The sequence below is a fragment of the Oryctolagus cuniculus genome, chromosome 4 (assembly GCF_964237555.1).
Source record: "Oryctolagus cuniculus chromosome 4, mOryCun1.1, whole genome shotgun sequence".
In the NCBI taxonomy this organism is placed as follows: domain Eukaryota; kingdom Metazoa; phylum Chordata; class Mammalia; order Lagomorpha; family Leporidae; genus Oryctolagus; species Oryctolagus cuniculus.
Window position 1 is genome coordinate 149,796,807 of NC_091435.1, and position 20,398 is coordinate 149,817,204.

At 44.4% G+C, this 20,398-nt stretch overlaps 1 protein-coding gene across 14 annotated transcripts in view; it reads right to left on the minus strand.

The window, feature by feature from the left end:
• NEK11 (NIMA related kinase 11) overlaps nucleotides 1-20,398 on the minus strand; it is a 334,291-nt gene that overhangs the window by 149,523 nt on the left and 164,370 nt on the right. For all 14 annotated transcript variants that reach the window (XM_051818472.2, XM_051818466.2, XM_051818468.2 and 11 more), the window contains one exon: nucleotides 9,692-9,837. In XM_051818472.2, coding sequence (XP_051674432.1) covers nucleotides 9,692-9,837 — 146 coding nt within the window. The remainder of the gene's footprint in view (nucleotides 1-9,691; nucleotides 9,838-20,398) is intronic.

Below are 20,398 nucleotides of genomic sequence, written 5' to 3' on the forward strand. Positions count from 1 at the left end.
CTGTGTTTTTCTGTTTGCAAGGTCCATCTAGGTGGATTTTCACATTTTCGCAGGCATTTTCGTGTAGCACAGAGCCAGGGCACCTCGGCTCTGATGATGGCTGTTTTGAATTGCTGTTGGGAGGTGGGTGGGGAGAAGACTGTTGGAGAGAAAAGCCCTAAAGGCACTGTTTCAGCAGGTCTTACCAGCTCTGTCAAAGTCAACACCAGATCCACCTACAATGCTGTCACCCCGTATGGGCTTCAGTTCCTGTCCCGACTGCTCCACTTCTGATCCAGCTCCCCGCTAGTGGCTTCGGAAAAGCAGCAGAGGATGGCCCAAGTGCTTGGACCTCTGCCATCCACGTGGGCAATCTGAATAGAGCTTCAGGTTCCTGGCTTCGACATGGGCCATCCCTGGCCATTGCAGTCATATGGGGAGTGAGCGAGTAGACAGAAGATCTCTCTCTCCCCCTCCCTCTCTATAACTCTGACATTCAAATAAATGTCTTTTTTTTTTTAAGTCAGTGTCAGTCCTCCACCACTGTCACCTGGAGACCTGAGGACAGCAGCTGAGCACAGGTGTCTCTCACTGCTGGTCACTGTCACCTTGGGAACCTCTGGCCACCAACAAGGAGGCCCTGAGGCAGGTGGCTGCACCACCCTCACACTACAAGAAGCACATAGACTCTTTGTGTTTCTGCTCAGTTTCATTTTGTCTTCACCCACCCTATTGCCTCCCTCTTCCCCCTCCATGCTCTGATATTGGGGCAAAAGTGCGGGTATGATCCCAAACACAATGGCAGATTTAACACGGATTCAGGGACTAAGGCCATCCATACAGCCCGCTGTGCTATGGCATACAGCACGGTCTGGCTGGCCCCAGGCTGCCCAGCAATGAGCTCAGGTTTAACTGGGATACGAAATGAGGAAAGGGAAGAACCAGGACGGGGATGAGGAGTAGAAGGGAGCCCAGGTGACACTTGTCACATCATAGTCCTGCCTTTGCACCACACACAACGAGTCTGCGAAAGACTCCTATCCTGGAGGACTGGTCCACCAAACTGGTAGCTCCCCCTGATCGTTGTGCAGGCCCAGTCTGGCCCAGAAGGAAGGATTCTGCAGCTTGCAACAGCTTGGGCGGGCTGCTGCTTAGAACTTTTTGACCTCTCAGGTTAATTCAAGACAAGAAGCATCTCCTCCCTTGTATGAAGCTGAATCAACTATACCAGACCAGGGAAAACAGCAGGTAAATCAGCCCTACCACTGGTACTCAAGAATTCTGGCACTTTCTATTTAAAAAAAAAAAAAAACAAAACACAGTATGAAGAGATAAATCTTCATTTCTTAAACATAAGAGAGGTGGGCTCTTGTTTTCAATTTTATAACTAAGCACTTTTTTCTAGAACTGGTATACATTTTGCCTTGCACATTCCTTAGTTGTTCTGTTTAGTAAAACAGGACTGGTTACCAGATGATGCAACAGCCCCTCAGCTATGCCTTTGTGCCCAGTGTGTTTCTCACCAGTGGAGAAGGGATTACCATTGCTGTGCAAAAACCATTTAAGGGGGTGGCTAAAAATAGAGTGGGTTGGCCAGCGCCACGGCTCACTAGGGTAATCCTCAGCCTGCGGCGCTGGCACACGGGGTTCTAGTGCCGGTCAGGACGCCGGATTCTGTCCTGGTTGCTCCTCTTCCAGTCCAGCTCTCTGCTGTGGCCTGGGAGTGCAGTGGAGGATGGCCCAAGTGCTTGGGCCCTGCACCGCATGGGAGACCAGGAGGAAGCACCTGGCTCCTGGCTTCGGATTGGTGCAGCGCGCCGGCCGCAATGTGCCTGCTGTAGTGGCCACTTGTGGGGGGGTGAACCAATGGAAAAAGGAAGACCTTTCTCTCTGTCTCTCTCACTGTCTAATTCTGCCTGTCAAAAAAAAAAAAAAAATAGAGTAGGTCTCGCTCTACTACTCATTAGCTGTGTGGCCTTGGACATGTCACTTTACCTCTCTGAGCCTTAATGTCTTGTATAGAGTCAGGATAGCACAGCAGCCTCCTCTTTCAAGGGACCTGGGTTTTACATCCAGCACTGATGGTAATAATCAATTATACACAAAATATCCTCCACTCCTGTTTTTTTTTGAGCACCAAATGGGAGAGCAGATTTGCACTGAAAGACTAAATTGTGTGAAAAACACGTAACTTTAAAGACTAAGCACAGGGCAATGATTCAGTGCAGCAAGGGGCTCACAATCAGAGACCGGAAGTGGGGGCAGCAGGGAGCTCGGGATTTGCAGCTCCCACCTCGTTCTCACTGAGGGCATTGACTTTTTCGTGGAAATGGCAGGCAGAACTGCCTACCACCCCTACCTCATGTTCCCTCTCTTTTTCTCACCCTTCGCCCTCACTCTCACCCTCTCTTTTTATTTGAGTTCCAGCCAGTCAAATTCTAGTTTGATAGTTTATCGAGAACAGGCGCACCAAAAGGTTATTGTGAGAATTGAATGAAATAACCTACTTGTGGCATCCACAAGACGTGTCACTTACATCTCCCTTCAAGAGAGCCTGCTGCAAGGAGTGTAGTCGGCAGAGAGCCCCCAGGTGCAGCGCCTTCAGGGCCCACTGCAGGGTTCACACTGGCTCTTCCCAGGCAGCTCCCAGCCAATGCCAGCGTGGTGGGCATGCTGCAGCCAGGCCACTGCTGCACAGTGCGGGCCTCCTGCAGCCGGCAGTCTTTCCCCCGGGGCTCCCTCTCAGCCTGGCTGAGACTTTTTCAGACTGGAACTGCAGTCTGAGGCTCTCTCTTTTCTCCTTCCCTCGTCCTTCCCCTTAACCATGACAGTGTGGTTTGAGGCTCTCCCCAGCTTCTTCACAGACATCTGCCTTTCACTTCTGCTTCTGCCGTGCCATCCACTTCCTAGAGGATCCGAGCAGACAGAGTATAAGAAGTGCTGAGCAGGATGGTAACTATTCCTGTGATAATGAGGATCTGGTCGAACCAATGACTCAGCCAACAGCAGAAACTCCCAGAGGCACCTGCCCTCAAGAGAATCTGATCCAAGGGTACTTGCAGGTATCTTCAGCCTTGCTCTCCCCCTATCTGGTTCTCTGCCCAGTGGCATGTTCCAATCAAAAGACCACTTCTACTTCTCCTAATGCTTTTACTGTGTAAGGCATTGAGAACTTCCGAATTCGTTGGTAAAATGGGCCTGGGCAGTCCTTCGTCTTAGCAAAAATTAACACAGTAGTTGTAAAGAGACTTCTTGAAGCAAGCACATCCATTAAGCAGAGCCTTTCCCGAGGAAGTCTGTTTGAAGTCATTAATGCTGGCCTCGTGTGTCTTTTCCTGGTGTATCTCAGTCACTCATCGGTCTTGGAAATGACGGCCAAGGCAGCCAGGGAAAGGCAGAGAGTCCAAGGAAACAGGCGTCAGCCTGCAGCCCTGAGACGTGCCCAGCAGAGCACGTTTCCCGTGACAGCCCCACAAATGCTGTGCAAGGCCCTGCTAGGATGACAGCTAGGAAGTCCATTCTGCCGACGTCTAAGCTGTTGGTTCCAGTTCAGCGACCACAGACTTCACAGAGGAGCCATCAACAACAGGATGATGGTTTGTGAGACAGGGGTTACGGATGCTCTGCTCATCACAGCAGAGAGACATCTGGCAGGCAACGGCAATTAGGTGCTTAATAAAACCAGGCTGTGGAGGCGCTGCTTCTGTAGAGATGGCCGTAATCGGCCCAGAGGACTAGGTGATCAATCACACGGCGGCTCTCGGCTGCTTCCTTTGCAACAACGTTGATTTGATCACTTACATAGAAGCCGTTGGTATGGTGGCCACCTCAGAAGACCCTGACACATTCCAAGGGCAAGGGCAAGATTAGGGAGAGGAGAGAAGAGGTAAATCTTGGAGACAGCTGCAGGCCTCACCCAGTTCACAAAGTTGACGGTGATGGGGGGTCTCAGTAGTGTACTTTCTGTACTGATAATAAAAGAGCTCAAAAGGGAAGAGCCCACACCCACTGCCTTTGGGGAAGGAGAAAGTATACTGAATTGCCACCAGAAAAAAAACAAGTAGGGTTGTAATTACCTGTCTCTAATACAAATTGCCCCATTGAAATTTCCATTCCTGTTTCTGCTACACCAACCTCATTGGGGCCGATGAGTATGCTGTAGTCGAAGAACATTGGCAGGGAGTGTGACGGACCTGGCCTGAAGCATGATTCTTTCCCTAGCTGTGTGACTGTGGGCAACTAACTTAGAAACTCAGCTTTGTCATCTGGAAACCAGGAATGGGGATAACTGCCCAACAGAGTTTTCTGAGACGAAATAGAAGCCTGTCCATAGAGACCTATCATCGTCTCCCAAATTATTTAAAATCAGTCAATCTGTCACATCACATGTGACAGATACACAATCCACACAGCAAAATTACTGTCTCTATATTTACTCTCTGCCCTAAGGGATAAGAAGAAGGGATCATTTTTTATACCCTACTTATAAATCTCACTTTGACATTAAAGAGTTCTGGCAGTATTGAAAAAGACCATAAGATGTCTGAGTAACTTATAATAACAGCTAATGTCTGATTATTAAGTACTTTATTAAGTGCTAGGCATTATTCTAAGTACTTTGTTTTGAAGCTTCATTTAATCCTCACAACCACTCTGTGAGGTAAGAACCATTATTCTCTAATGTTTTTGAAAGCATTTTCTATTCCAAATTTTATTTTTTACTGAGATCTATTTTCAATTGGCTTTATACACATATGATTAACTATATGTTAAGTAACAAGTCAACAAATAGTATAAAGAAGGAAAAATACTTCCTCAACTGTCAAGACAAGGGCTGTTCAAGCCATTGCTTCTCAAAGTGTCAATTTCACTTCTACAGATTTCCTTTTAGGTGCTTTAATAGTTATCACAGATCAAGGAGAACATAAGATATTTGTCCATTTGGGACTGGCTTATTTCACTAAGTATAATGTTTTCCAATTCATACATTTTGTTGCAGATGACTGGGTTTCCTTTTTTTTACCACTGTGTAGTATTCCATAGAGTACATAGCCCATAATTTCTTTATCCAGTCTTCAGTTGATGGGCAATTAGTTTGATTCTGTGTCTTAGCTATTGTGAATTGAGCTGCAATAAACATGGGGGGTGCAGATAACTCTTGTATGTGCTGATTTCATTGCCCTTCGGTAAATTCCCAGGAGTGGGATAGCTGTAGGTCTATATTCAGATTTCTGAGGTATCTCCAAACTGTCTTCCATAGTGGTTTTACCAGTTTACATTTGCACCAAACAGTGGATAGGATACCTTTTTCCCCACACCCTCACCCACATTTGCTGTTTGCTGATTTCTGTATGAAAGCTATTCTAACTGGGGTGAGGTGAAACCTTATTGTGGTTTTGATTTTAATTTCTCTGATGGCTAGTGATCCTGAGCATTTTTTCATGTGTCTGTTGGCCATTTGTTGAGAAATGTCTGTTGAAGTCCTTTGCCCATCTCTTAACTGGGTTGTTTGTGTTGTTTTTGTGGAGCTTCTTGATCTCTTTATATATTCTGGTTACTAATCCTTTATCAGTTTCATAGTTTGCAAATAATTTCTCCCATTTTGTTTGTTGCCTCTTCACTTTCCTGGGTGTTTCTTTTGTAGTACAGAAGCTTCTGAATTTGATGTAATCCCATATGTTAATATTGGCTTTGATTGCCTGTGCCTCTGGGGTCTTTTCCAAGAACTCTTTGCCTGTGCCAATGTCTTGCAGGGTTTCCCCAATATTCTCCAATAATTTGATGGTATCAGGTCATAGATTTAGGTTTTTAGTCCATTTTTGAATGTATTTTTGTGTAAGGTGTAAGGTAGGGGTCTTGCTTCATACTTCTGCATGTGGAAATCCAGTTTTCCCAACACCATTTGTTGAAGAGACTGTCCTTGCTCCAGGGATTGGTTTTAGTTCTTTGGTCATATATAAGTTGGTTGTAGATGCTTGGATTGATTTCTAGCATTTCTATTTTGTTCCATTGGTCTATAAGTCTGTTTTTGTTCCAGGCTGTTTTGATTATAACTGCCTTGTAGTATGTCTTGAAATCTGGTATTGTGATGCCTCTATCTTTGTTTTTGTTGTATAATATTGCTTTAGCTATTTGAAGTCTCCTTTGTTTCCATAGGAATTTCAGCATCTTTTTTACTAATCTGATAATTATGTCTTTGGTATTTTGATTGGTATCACGCTTAATCTGGAAATTCCTTTTGGAAGAATGGACATTTTGATGATATTTATTCTTCTAATCCATAAACATGGAAGAAATGTATAGATTCCTGAACACTTACAACCTACCTAAATTGAGCCATAAAGACACAGAAAACCTAAACAGACCCGTTACCAAGATGGAAATTGAATCAGTAATAAAGGCCCTCCCAACAAAGAAGAGTACAGGACCAGATGGATTCACTGCTGATTTCTATCAGACATTTAAAGAACTAACTCTAATTTTTCTCAAGTTTTTCAAAACAATTGAAAGGGAGAGAATCTTCCCAAATTCTTTCTATGAAGCCAGCATCACCTTAATTCCTAAACTCAGAAAAGACGTGACAGAGAGAGAACTACAGACCAATTTCCCAGATAAATATAGATGCAAAAATCCTCAACAAAATTCTGGCCAATTGAATCCAACAACACATCAGAAATATCATTCACCTGGACCGAGTGGAATTTATTCCTGGTGTGCAGGATGGCTCAACAGTCGCAAATCAATAAATGTGATACATCACATTAACAAACTGAAGAACAAAAACCATGTGATTAGCTCAATAGACACAGAGAAAGCATTTGATAAAATACAACACCCTTTCATGATGAAAACTCTAAGCAAATTGTGTTTAGAAAGAACATTCTTCAACACAATCACAGCAATTTATGACAAACCCAGGCCAGCGTCTTCTTGAATGGGGGAAATTTGGAAGCATTTGTACTGAGATCTGGAACTGCACAAGGATGCCTACCTCACCATTGCTATTCAGTATAGTCCTGGAAGTTTTAGCCAGAGCCATTAGGCAAGAAAAATAAATCCAAAGGATACAAATGGGGAAAGAGGAAGGCAAACTATCCCTATTTGCGGATGATATGATTCTATATATAGGGAATCCAAAAGACTACACCAAGAGACTATTGGAACTCATAGAAGAGGTTGGTAAAGTAGCAGGATATAAAATCAATACACAAAAATCAACAGCCTTTGTATAAACAAACAATTCCATGGCTGAGAAAGAACTTCTAAGATCAATTCCATTCATAATAGCTACAAAAAAAAATGCAAACACCTTGGAATAAATTTAACCAAAGATATTAAAGATCTCTACAATGAGAATTACAAAACTTTAAAGAAAGAAATAGAAGGCAATACAAGAAAATAGAAAAAAAACCTAATTTTTACAGATTAGAAAACTGAGGCACAGTGGAGCTTAGTAATTTGCACCAGGTCATACAAACTGCAAAGGACAAAGGTAGGATCTGATAAAGGCAGTCTGACTTCCAGCCTTATGCTCTAATAGTTATGTCAAAGGTGGGGCTTTTAGGGCTGGCGAGTTCTATTCTTGACTTGGTGGTATTTGTCATACATTGTATTCATGTGGTTTCCCAGATTTGTTCTATTTTATTCAAAAACCGTTTAGGGGCTAGTGTTTTGGTATAATGGGTAAAGCTGCCACCATAATGCCAGGATCCCATATGGGCACCAGTTTGAGTCCTGGCTGCTCCACTTCAGATCCAGCTTCCTGCTAAAGCACCTGTGAAAGCAGTGGAACATGGGCCAAGTACTTGGGCCCCTGGCTTCTGCCTTCAACGTGGCCCAACCCTGGCCATTTTGGCCATTTGGGGTGTGAACCAGTATATGGAAAATCTCTCTCCCTCTCCCACATCCCTGTAACTCTGCATTTCAAGTGAATAAAATAAAACTTGTGAAAATTTTTAAATTATAACATTAGTAGCTAAAATTTTCCCACTTGATGCTTTGAGCAAAAATCAGATATACATTTTGCATATCATATGCTTTGCAAGCATAGGCACAGAATGCAGGTTGTGTAACATTGTAATCATACTGGTTTCTGACATGTATCACAGGGTTCAGAAGCAAATGGAAAGCATGTTTTCAATTTATGGCAGGAGGCTCTGCTGTTTATCACATTCCATTGGTGGGAATGGGAAAATGGTATGAAGAAAGTTTTTATTTTGGCATTCTGAATCTGACCCCCTTACCTTCTCTACATTATCAACACGTACTTTTTCTCTGTCAAAGAAACTGTCTCAAATTCTGGAGACCTTTCTTTTTCTCTTCCCTTCATCCCTTTATCTGTCTGACCATGTACACATACCCTACAAATTCCCTTCCCCCTGTCGCTCCTCTTTTTTGTAGAACTGGAGGACATTTCTTATTGGCTGTACTGAACACTATGATGTGCTGGTTAGTCTTCATTAAAGTGGATTATGTACAGCCTTCTCTACACTCCAAAAATCATCTCCTCTAATTAAGTTTCCATTGACTGAGATTCTCCATACTTGACTTTTTTTAATAGCTGAATGGTTTCCAGGTTAATAAAAGCTCTGTCCTCACGGAAGTACTGTAAGGGTTGCCAGGTGTATATATTAAGAAGAAAATCAGGCACCTGCACATAGGTTTCCTAAACTCATCTGCTTTCTGCTCATATCTCTTGCTTTTCCCCTTTCCTACAGACACCCAACAAAGAAAGTACATGTCGGAGCTATGTCTTGGTCTATGGCCTACATAGGGCTTAACAAAACTATTATATTTTTAAAGTCTTAATTTGTTTATATGAAAGGCAGTTGATGGAAAGAGAAAGAGATCTTCTATCTGGTGATTCACTTTCCAAATGGCTGCAACAGCAAGGTCTTGGCTAGGCTGAAGCCTGAAGCCTGTAACTCCATGTGGGTCTCCCACATGGATGGCAGGGGCCCAAGTACTTGGGCCATCTTCTGCGGCTTTCCTGGGTGCATTATTAGGGAGCTAGATTGGAAGCAGAGCATCTGGGGCTTGAACAGGCGCTCTGGTATGGTACGCTGGTGTACAAGGTGGCTGTGCAGCTGGTGTACAGATTAACCTGCTGTGACACAATGTGGGCCCCTAGTCTTGCTATTATTAAAGAGATCTGAGCTCTCATGGTATGAAAGTAGCTAGAAAGATCATCCCTTAAACCAGGGATCTCTGGGTCACATTCCCAGCACTAAGTTCAGTATTTACAAATTTGCATTTGCATTAAATTTATAAATATGACTCAGAATTCTGATGACCAAGAAAATATATTTCAAAATCCTATTCTCCCTTCTAAAGAGGGTACAATGGATACAAAGCACTGTGCATGTGGTATATACCCAATAAACACTAGTTACTATTAGAATTAGTAAGGCAAATATTCTGTGTTTTTGTCTGTAATACCCAACATGAAGGAAAAACATAAAGTTAGACCCACAAAGACACCTGCATTGTTCATTCATCAATGCAATGCAGATCAGAGTCTCAGGATTCCATGGGGCTCTACCTACCCCTGAGCCAATCAAAACTCATCACCCGGGGCCATTATAACAACTCTAGCCCCTCTGTCACCATTCAGGTTATAAGACTCTCTCTCTCTCTCTCTCTCTCTCTCTCTGTAGGCATCTGATCATTTCCTCAGATGGTTCCCTGGCTTCTGGTGGGGAGTGGCATATACCTGTTGGTTTGTTCTGTAACCATCCTTGACCTCCCGCTCTGGTCCTGAGAACAAGATTTCTTCTTCCTGCTCCTCACTCTCTTCAGAACAGGAATCAAACACATCAGCATAATACTCTTCAGCCACAAACGGGTCTTCTGGGATTACTGAAATAAAGAACAAGCAGGTGTCATGGTCATTAAAACGTTAATGAGGCTAGGATGCTCCTGTTTTCCTGGAGATGCATGTTCTGTTTGCACAAGCCTGGAACACAGAGCTCAATCTTGGCTTCCTGAAGGGATTAACAATGAACCCAGAAGAGGAAAGGATGGAGCTTTCCTTTGGCAACCACCCTCTGAAGGTAAAAGAATAAAACCAGGAGACAAGAAGAAATGGTTTCTTTGGAGTCTTTACATTTGGAGGCATGAATTCTTAACACAAAAAGAATAGGTTTGGGAGCAAAAGCAGGAAAATGTGCTCTGGTTGAAGGGTCCTAAGACACAACACACGAAGTTTTAGCAGAGGCAGTGGGGGTGAAATTATGTCAATATTTTTCCTGGAAGTTTCTTTTCAAAGATGTCAGTAGTTGGCCCAGAAAAGATGGATAGGAAGTTCAGCAGTGACATTTTGGTAAGCCTGGGGAAATGTCACAATTCTTTTCTAACAGGCAATGAAGGGTTTTTGAAGTGGAATTCACTCTGGTGTGTCCTACATAGCCAACACTTAGTATTTGGAAAGAATCTCACTTAAGTTGGTGCCAGGAACACGAGTTCCTTGGTACAATGTTGTTAGTAATTAAAACAAGGTTGGTGCTGAGAACAATATTCAAGGCCAAGGCCAGCTCACAATAAAGCACAGCAATATAAACTCTAATTTGTTAATAGGGGCCTAGAAACGAAGGTTCATCACTGGGTAGAGAGAGGAAGAAATTACATAAATTCTACCATGGCGAAAGAGTGGGCATTTCAGACTTTGCACCACACTCCAACTCACAGACAAAATTATTCCTCTAGATTGTAACATGCAAGTGCTGTTTTTCAACCCACTGTTGCTATTTTCTCTCTGGAGGGAAAATGCAGAATTTTGGGTCAGAATCAAGGTTTGAATCTAGGTCTACCACCTCACCAAAGAGAATCTGGGCGAGAGAATTCAACTGATGGAGTTCCATTTTCTCCAATAGGATCAACATAAATCTAGCTATGACAATTCAGTCACACAATTCTTTTGACACCATCTGTAGACAGGGAAGCTTCATACAAATGTTCACTGAACTTCCACGGCCATAAAAATAAGCTCTTCATTAACCGACTCCAGAATCCTTTGAAAGTAAAATATTTAGTGGATGCAGAATTCTCTGGAAGTAAGACTATTTAAAATCTGTTTCCTGCCTATGGTTTCAACTAAAATACAAGAGTCTGTGCAAAGGAATCAAAATCAGTTCAAAAAGACAAAATTTACATAAACTCAGAACTGCCTTTGCCAGCTCCTTCGGAAGGGGCACACCAGGGATGTTATACTTCCCTGCATGCATTTCAATGCAGACTGTTTCCCTTCAGACCACCAATTTATAGTTGAGCATCAGATAGATGATTTGTATGTAGGAGCTATGTTTCATAAAAATCTTTATTCACACTTGGAATGGTAAAGAGTATCATAGCATGAAAACTAAACCTACTGACAGGTCTCCAGTTTTGCCAGCAGGCAGGGAAAACTGCCTGCTGAGTGCAATAGGAGGCAGAATCATATAATTTCCATATGGCTTCCTCCTCTTCTTCCTTCTCCTTCCCCTCTCCCTGAATCTCTTGTGTCTTTCAGAGTTGTCCACTTTTTTCTCCTCTCATTACCTTCTACTTCTCCTCCAAGTCTGTCTCTTTGACAGTTATTCGTTCAATCACTCATTTGTATTTTCTCCCTCTTGCCTCCTCTTCTTCTCTGATCTTCATTCCTCTCCAACCCAGCTTTCAGACTTGACTGTGACACAATTACAAATATCACCTACACTGGTGCCCAGGGCACACATACATGTGCTTTTATGTCTATATGCACACAGATGTTTTTATAGTTGAAACAGGTTTCATGCATCAAAATTTACCATTCAAACTGCATGTGGCACACTCTGGGATTTTCCGTTCTATTCAATTAGGTTTTTTGTGTTTTTTTTTTTTTTTTTTCCTAATCCTGGATGCAGCTCGATAAACTGACCACTCAACCCACAGTTTGAAAAACACTGGTTTAGGGGTTGGCATTGTGGTCCAGTGGGTTAAGCCGCTGTCTGTGACACCAGCATCCCATATCACAGCTCCGGTTCAAGTACCAACAGCTCTGCTTATGATTCAGCTCCTTGCTAATATGCCTGGAAATCCAACAGAAGATGGCCCAAGGACTCGGAACCCTGCCACCCACTTGGGAGATGTGGATGGAGTTCTTGGCTCCTGGCTTTGGCCTGGCTCAGTCCACATTATGTAAACTTTCTACACTTATGTTTTGTCATCTGTAAAATGGAGATTTTACACAGTTCCCATATCACAAAACTATTTCGAACATTCGATAGCATGATGCATACAGAGTACTGTGTATATGGTAAGAGCCCAGTGAGCATCCATTACTGTTGGAAGGAAAACACTTTGTAGCTTTGCCTGTAATTTCCAACATCAGAGACAGACACAAATATTAGATAATTACAACTGTGTGCCACATTTCTTTGTTTTAAAGGGACTCATTTCTCAAAAGCGGTCCAGAATCCAATGGAAACTAGCAGTAAGGTGTCACGTCTCCAACTGGTTTCCATGCTGCTGGCCTGTACAGGGCCCCTGAGTGTTTTGCACACTTCTCCTCCGTGTTCATCTGGAGTCCCTTCAGGCAGCTCAGAGGGAACCTCTCCAGTGGAGGTTGACAGAATCGTTGCGTAAAGGGCTCTATGGTACACATTTTAGGTGTTGCAGGTTATGTGGCCTCTCTCACAACTGCCCAACTCTGCCTTTATAGTGTGGAAACAAACGAGAAACATAAATGAGTGTGTCTGCGCTCCAATGAAACTTTATTTTCAGAAGCAGGCAGGGAGTCAGGTTCTAGCTCTGTGACAGGCAAGCATTTCCCCTGCCGAAACGCCAAGTCTAGCACTACCAAGTCATGGCTCGTGGAGCAGAGTCTCAGCCCCGTCCCTTTCTCATGCAAGATTCCCTCCTGTGAAGTATGGAACAGAACGACAGGCCGAGGGCAGGTGCTGCATGTGGGAAGAGTTCATGTCCAGTATCTGGAGGAGCATCCTTGGCATGGCACAGCTCAGAGAAGGGCTCATTTTCCAAGGAAAAGTGAAAAGAAACCTAAGTTCGTTCACACTGAGTTTGTCAAGCCACATGTGTTCTGTTGGTGGGTCCAGTGTGAAGTCTTGTTAGGCTAAGGCTCCTGTCACTGAGGGGAAAATGGTCTGTGATAAATAGCTGTGACTTCCTCACCGCCTAGAGTCAGCCCCGTGGCAGGAGCGGCAGAGCGGCCTTCCAGCTCCTGTCCACACAGGACAGCGGTGACACAGCGCATTTAGGGAGGGATCCAGTGACAGCTGCCCAGGCTTGGACACCAATGGTCCAACTCCATGTTGGAGAGAAAAGAGAGGGCATCGTCCTGTTCCAGGAAAGGAGTGCTCTTTATCAGAGCCTAACATTGAGACCCAAATAAACTCCTTCCTCACATGAGGATCAGGGTCCCTTGCAGGGCTCGCTAAAGTGCAGCTCACTGGGCCCCGCACCAAGGTTGCTGGCACAGCAGCTCTTAGCTGGTACCTAGGCATCTGCATTTCTCACAAATTCCCAGATTATGTTGATGCTACTGGCCAGAGTCGTACTCTGGGGACCACTGCACTATGGCGTGACAAGCTCAAATAAAAGTATGACCACATGCAATAGACGGGACACTTCAAAATATTCATACCAAATAGAATTAAAAGATAAGCGCATTTTAGTGAAAAAAATTTTGAAATCTCCGCATGAGCTTTTTCAAAATCCTTCATAGAAGAACAATTATAAAATATATAAGATTGTCTACTATGTCTATGTGTTCCCGTGTTTATATGCTACATACAACTCATGGACAAAGGAAGTAAACTTTACTTCTTATTGGAAGAGTTAAACTTGTGTTGCTTACAGTTTCTATGGAATTATAAATAATAGGACTATTCCCAAGTTGTTGATGGGGAAGAACAACTCTGAGAGTGAGTAGCCCAAAGATTTTGTCTTTATATTTGTACAGTTTTAAAAGCACATTCACTAATGCTATAACTAGTACTGAAACAGTATTTTACACTCTGTGTTTCTGTGTGGGTGCAAACTGTTGAAATCTTTACTTAATATATGCTAAATTGATCTTCTGTATATAAAGATAATTGAAAATGAATCTTGATGAGAATGGAATGGGAGAGGGAGCGGGAGAGGGGAGAGTTGCAGGTGGGAGGGAAGTTATGGGGGGAAAAGGCATTGTAATCCTTAAGCTGTACTTTGGAAATTTATATTTATTAAATAAAAGTTAAAAAAACTAAAAAAAAGCACATTCACATCTGTTATTCAATTTGATTATTGTAACAATTCTTCAGATTAGACCAGGATGATATCTTTATGTCCATCTTTCGGGTCAGCAAAATGAGGCTCCGACAGGTTAATGGCCAACCAAAGGTCATAGAGCTATGTGCATGTTGGACACAAGATCAGAATGCAAATTAATTAACCCAGTGCACGGTTCAAAGCAGACACTCAAAACTTCTTGTTGGGTGAATAAATGCATAAACTTCTAAAAGATGAGGACTTTCAAACTACTGCTCAGCGTCACTTGACAGTAATTTCCTGGTGTTTTCCAGGGTGAGCAGGACAGGGGAGGAGAAGAGGAAGAGAATACAGACCCCCCCCCCCCAAGAGCCTTCCCACATTCCTCTTTCTCACACACCTTGAACTTTTATCTCAGCTGTAGTGATGCTTGTGAACACCAGAAAATGTGTTTATACTGAGATTGCCAGCCTCATCCCACAGGGCTACAGAGCTTGAGGACTTGGCCAAGAAAACCCAGAGTTGATGGCACACACTGTTGGACCATGGCTCTCTCCACGTGCCCTGCACTCTGCTGCACTCACAGATTCCCTGCATCTCTGAATAGTCAATAATAGTGTCAGATTTAATATTTGCTGAGCTGGGTGGCTAAATGACTGTGATTTGGGAAACCCAGCAAATGAATGTACACCTTTTTGCCTCTTCTCCAAGGAAACACAATAATATCCCAAATATACTTTTTTAAAAAAAAGATTTATTTTTATTGATTTGAAAGGCAGAATTACCGAGAGAGAGAGAGAGCGAGAGAGAGCTGCCATCCACTGGTTTACTCTCCAAATGTTTGCAATAGCCAGAGTTGGGGTCAGGGTGAAGCCAGGAGTTTGGAACTCCAACTGGGTCTTCCACATGGGTGGCACAGTCCCAAGGACTTGGCCCCTCTTCTGCTGCTTTCCAAGGTGCATTAGCAGGGAGATGGATAGCAACTGGAGCAGCTGGGAATATGGTGCCCATATGGGATGCTGGCATCAAAGGCAGTGTCTTAAACGGCTGATCACAACACCAGCCTCCCAAAGATACTTTTTAAACTGATTCTTATCATACCCACCATCCAAGGGAAAGAATCTCTTTGAGAAGACAGGACGGTGTTTATTCCCACTGTGGTGGGGCAGATGAGGGTAGGGGGTCCTTAGCGTCAGAGAGCTGACCATGTTTTCTTTCATATTTCTCCTCCTTTCCTAATTTCCTAAAAGAGGCAACAACTCTACCATACCAAGGCAGGAAATACACAACACAAAGGCTGTGAAAGCCATAATAAGAACAAATCGACTTATCATATGTCAGTATGGCGTCTCCAAAGACCATTACAAATTGAGAATGAGAATACTCAGAATGATAATTGTTGTTATTACATGGACAAGGCATGTATCAGAGAATTTTTCATTTTCCCCAAAATGACATTTGTGGGTATGGCAAAGATTGCCTAAATTCACTTTTCATAAAAACATTTTAGGTAAAAACAGCATTTCCTCATATGTAGAGGAAATGTGTGGCTAATATGCTACAACATTCTCAAAATAATGAGGTTAAAGACAGTGCCTTGAGGAGGTACACGCTGTCTACCCAAGCTGCCTCAGTGTCCCCCAAGGAGTCCCATCTGGTGTCAGGCAAGGACAAATTAGAAGAAAAAGACATGGACAGGCGCTATGGCGTAGCAGGTAAGGCTGCTGCCTGAAACGCCAGCATCCCATATGGGTGCTGGTTTGTGTCCTAGATGCTTCTCTTCTGATCCAGCTCTCTGCTATGGCCTGGAAAAGCAGTGGAAGATGGCCCAAGCCTTTGGGCCCCTCCACCCACATGGAAACCTGGAGGAAACTCCTGGCTTCGGATAGGTGCAGCTCCAGCCATTGTGGCCAATTCAGGAGTGAACCACTGAATGGAAGACCTGTCTCTCTCTCTCTCTCTGCCTCTCCTTCTCTCTCTTGTAGCTCTTTCAAATAAATAAATAAAATCTTAAAAAAATTATTTAGGACCTTTATTCACTAGTGTTTTCAGTTTATGGCTTTACTTTTATAATCAAGTTGTAAACATTTATTACAAATTTAAAATGAAGCTCTCAATCTCAACTCTGTAAGATAGGAAACCATTTTAAAACTTTTAAAGGTGTTGTTAGTTTTCATGTTAACAGTTGGCGTGAGAGCGCCTCTTAAGAAACAAGTTTTAGCAAAACACCTGGCAAACATGCAGGGCAAGATGGTGTGACCCCCTTCTGCCAGAAACAAGAGGAGCCAGAACAGTACAGGTAACCAGGGTGGCAGGGGCTGCCGCCAGGGAGATGGTAAAAGGTCGCAGGCCCAGTGAGACACTATGCACAAGCCACAAGCACGGGCCTCCGGAGGGAAGTCTGCAGCTGGGAGTCTTCCGCAGTCATAAGGGAGCTGGAGACCAGCTTCCCAAATCTCCCAGGGGCAGGGAGGGCCAAGCTGACTTCTAGGTGGGTCAAAGAAGCACTGGGAGAGGGGCCGACGCAGCGGGTTAACGCCCTGGCCTGAAGCGCCAGCATCCCGTGTGCACGCTGGTTCTAGTCCTGGCTGCTCCTTTTCTGATCCAGCTCTCTGCTATGGCCTGAGAAAGCAGTACAAGATGGCCCAAGTCCTTGGGCCCCTGCACCCGCGCAGAAGACCCAGAAGAAGCTCCTGGCTCCTGGCTCTTGGTTCCTGGCTCCTGGCTTCCGATCAGCACAGCTCCAGCCATTGTGGCCAATTGGGGAGCGGACCATCTCTCTCTGCCTCTCCTCTCTCTTTGTAACTCTGACTTTCAAATAAATAAATAAATCTTTAAAAAGAAAAAAAAAGAGATAGAAGCACCAGGAGATAAAGTAGCAACAGCAGAGCTGCTCAGGCGAGGTAAGTTGCTAAGCTGCCCCTTAGGGAAGTGGCTGAAATTCTCCAGCTAGATACAAACTAGTCCTGGAGCCCAAGCTCCCAACCTCCCACGGGCCAAGAAGCCTCTCATCCCTCCACATAACCTCCCCTGCATTATTAGAAGAAAACACTCCATCCACACTTTGAAACTTTGCTGTTTCGGAAAAGGCATTGTGACGATTTCTAAACTTCAACATGCACAGGATTTTATTTTTCCTTTTCAATTTTTTTTTAAATTGAAGCCATTTCCGCCCCCACATGAAACGGTTTATGGAAACTGCGCTGTGAGTCATCCGCTGGGCCTAGAACACAGTTCTCAGGGTGTCCTGGTTCCCAGGGGCAGCTGTTGCATTGCTCATTGGAGCTCAGAAGTTACAGAGAGGGGGCAGTGCACTTGAAGACCAGCAATCATCCCTGCCCTTGTGAGTCATCCCCTTTTAGGATTACCAGAGGGCCTGCTGCAGGCCCCAGGGAGCCAATGCCCCATTCCAAAGGGCTGCCACATCTCCATTTCATCACAGACTGCTTCTGGGCCCAGGGGAAGCCACTGTGATTTTTCAATCACATACATTCAGTGAGGCTGGAGGCCTGCAGGAGCCCATGCACTTAGGGACATTTTGAACCCGTGTTCAGTCCAGGGAGAATACGGACAGCCCCAGTGAAAGGAGCATCCTGCTGCTCTGAGGGGGAGACGAGCACCCCACCTATCTCTGCGGTCATGTCCAATCTTCCGCCTCCATGCGGTCTCAAACAGGCTGCCCAAATCTTACCTAAAGCACGAACCGAGTCCCACACCCCTGCCAATAAAACGGAGTGCACGACCTTACATCATCTGGATGAAAGCAACCTTCCCGGACCCACCGCTCCTAGCAGAGAATATGGTGGCTCTCATTCAAAAGTATGTACCGAAAGGAACTCTGGGTTGGCTCTAGGCTGGGTTCAGGCAGTTTTATTTTTCTGTTTTCCAGATGGTTCTCCTATGTACCTTTGGGTCAAAACTTGGGCTTTTGTAATCTGAACTCACTCTTGCTTTCTAGCATCCTTCCTTCAAAGTCATGTACGTTCTGGAATCGTCCTGTCCAATATGGTTGCCACCGGCACATTTGGCTACTTAAGTAGGAATTGTTAAAATTAAATGAAATGACAAGCTCAGTCATACCAGCTATATTTCACGTGATCAGCAGTCACCTGGGATAAGATTCTAGAATGTTCCCCACCTTTCACACAATGCTCCTGGACACTGCTATTTAGAGGGTCTTCATTCTATACACACAGCTCAGCAGGACCATGGCCTCCAGGTTCAATCCGGCTAGATTCTTGGAAACCCTGGGTTGCGGGTCACCTCACCTCTCTAACCCTCAATTCCTCCCATGTCCATCACCATCACCAGTCCCCACTGAGCCAGGAGGAAGTCCAGCCCTCCCAGCCCAGGACTCAGCAGGGACTCAGTCAGACTCTGGCCCTTGACCACTGCAGGGCCACTTCAAAGGAGTTATCAGATCAAACCTCTCACCTGTGAGTTGCCTTTTTCTACCTTCTTTTACACAGTATCTGAACACAGAGCTTCCGTAACCACCCAACCCACTCTCAAGAAGGGCAGCTCATGGATCTCCTAGACCTCCACAACAAAGCAGGGACCGGGGTCCACTTTGTGGATTATATCGTTAGCCACAGGTAGCACCAAACGTCAAACACAAACGTCTGTAGTCTTGAAGACACAGAGCACTTGCTGGGCTCTCCATCACTCTGATGCTTTCTTCTGTCACAGAAAAAGCTATAGGTTAGGGGCTGGCGCTGTGGCACAGTGGGTTAAAGCCCTGGCCTGATGCGCCGGCATCCCATATGGGCACCGGTTCTAGTTCGGCTGCTCCTCTTCAATCCAGATCTCTGCTATGGCCCGGGAAAGCAGTACAAGATGGCCCAAGTCCTTGGGCCTCTGCACCCGTGTGGGAGACCTGGAAGAAGCTCCTGGCTCCTGGCTTCGGATCGGCTCAGTTCCGGCCGTTGCAGCCACCTGGGGAGTGAATCAGCAGATGGAAAACCTCTCTCTCAGTCTCTACCTCTCTCTCTGTAACTCTGTATTTCAAATAAATACAATAAATATTTTTTTAAAAAGCTATACGTTAGAAGTCTGACCTTTTCTAAAATGAACTCTTTTAACTAGGGCTAAAATTAACTATGTTGATTAGCTTAGCCTACAGCCTCACACATAAGGCTATGAAAAGAAATAATTTTCTTAGCCAAAATGCATATTCATGACCCTTTCTGTTGCTATGGATAAATTAAGTACAGTACAGTACTTTTTTTTTTAATATAGGACAGCAGGTTCTGCTGTAAGTTTCTTCAGTGTGATATCTCTATATTTGATCAAGTATACTAAAGGCTCATCACTCGTCACATGTGCACACACACACACACACACACACTCACACACTCTAACCAGAAATAAACTCAGCAATTCTTTTGGAAACAGGACTCCCTCAAGCTTGAGATTCTGGACTTTTATCTGGGTGTCAGGATGGTTCTCCCTCAGGCACAACTATAATATTTCTCTGAACTTTCTTCCAGGTTTGAAGAACAAAAACCAAAAATGACTGGATAACGTTTGTCTTTTCTCCACCAGATTCAAAGAGATAAATCTTTGCCAGGAAATCTCTCTTGGTGGGAGATATAGGGGGCCTGCACAGAGACCAAGCAAGAGCGGAGTGGAATAGCTGGATGTTGTGTCTAGTTCTATGACTTTAGGCCACTGGTTTCAGTTCCTTACATGTCTCCTATGTAAAATGGGGATAATGACTCACCAATATAAAATCCAGTCTGAACGAGATAGTTTCACCTGCTCCTAGGGCTTACAACTTTATGATCAGTGTCTTGGTCATTTCAGGATGCTATCACAGAATACCATGGGCTGTGGGCTTCAACAACAGAAATCTATTGCTCTCAGTTCCAGAGGCTGGAAAGCCCCAGATAAGGGGCTGGAGGATATGGTGTGTGGCGATGGCTCTCCTCCTGACTTGCAGGAGGCCACCTGCTCACTGTATCCTCATCACATGGCAGAGAACAGGGAAGCAGGAAGCAAACTCTCTCACATCTCCACGGGCAAGGGCACTAGCACCATCACAAAGGCTCCACCTTGGGGACTCCTTCCCCAGATACAACCCTATTGGGATTAGTGTTTCAATGTAAGAACTGGGGGGATGACATAAACATGCAGTCCATTACAGCCAGTTAAAGAATGCACTTCGACCAGTGTCAGTCATTTCAGCCATCAGTCA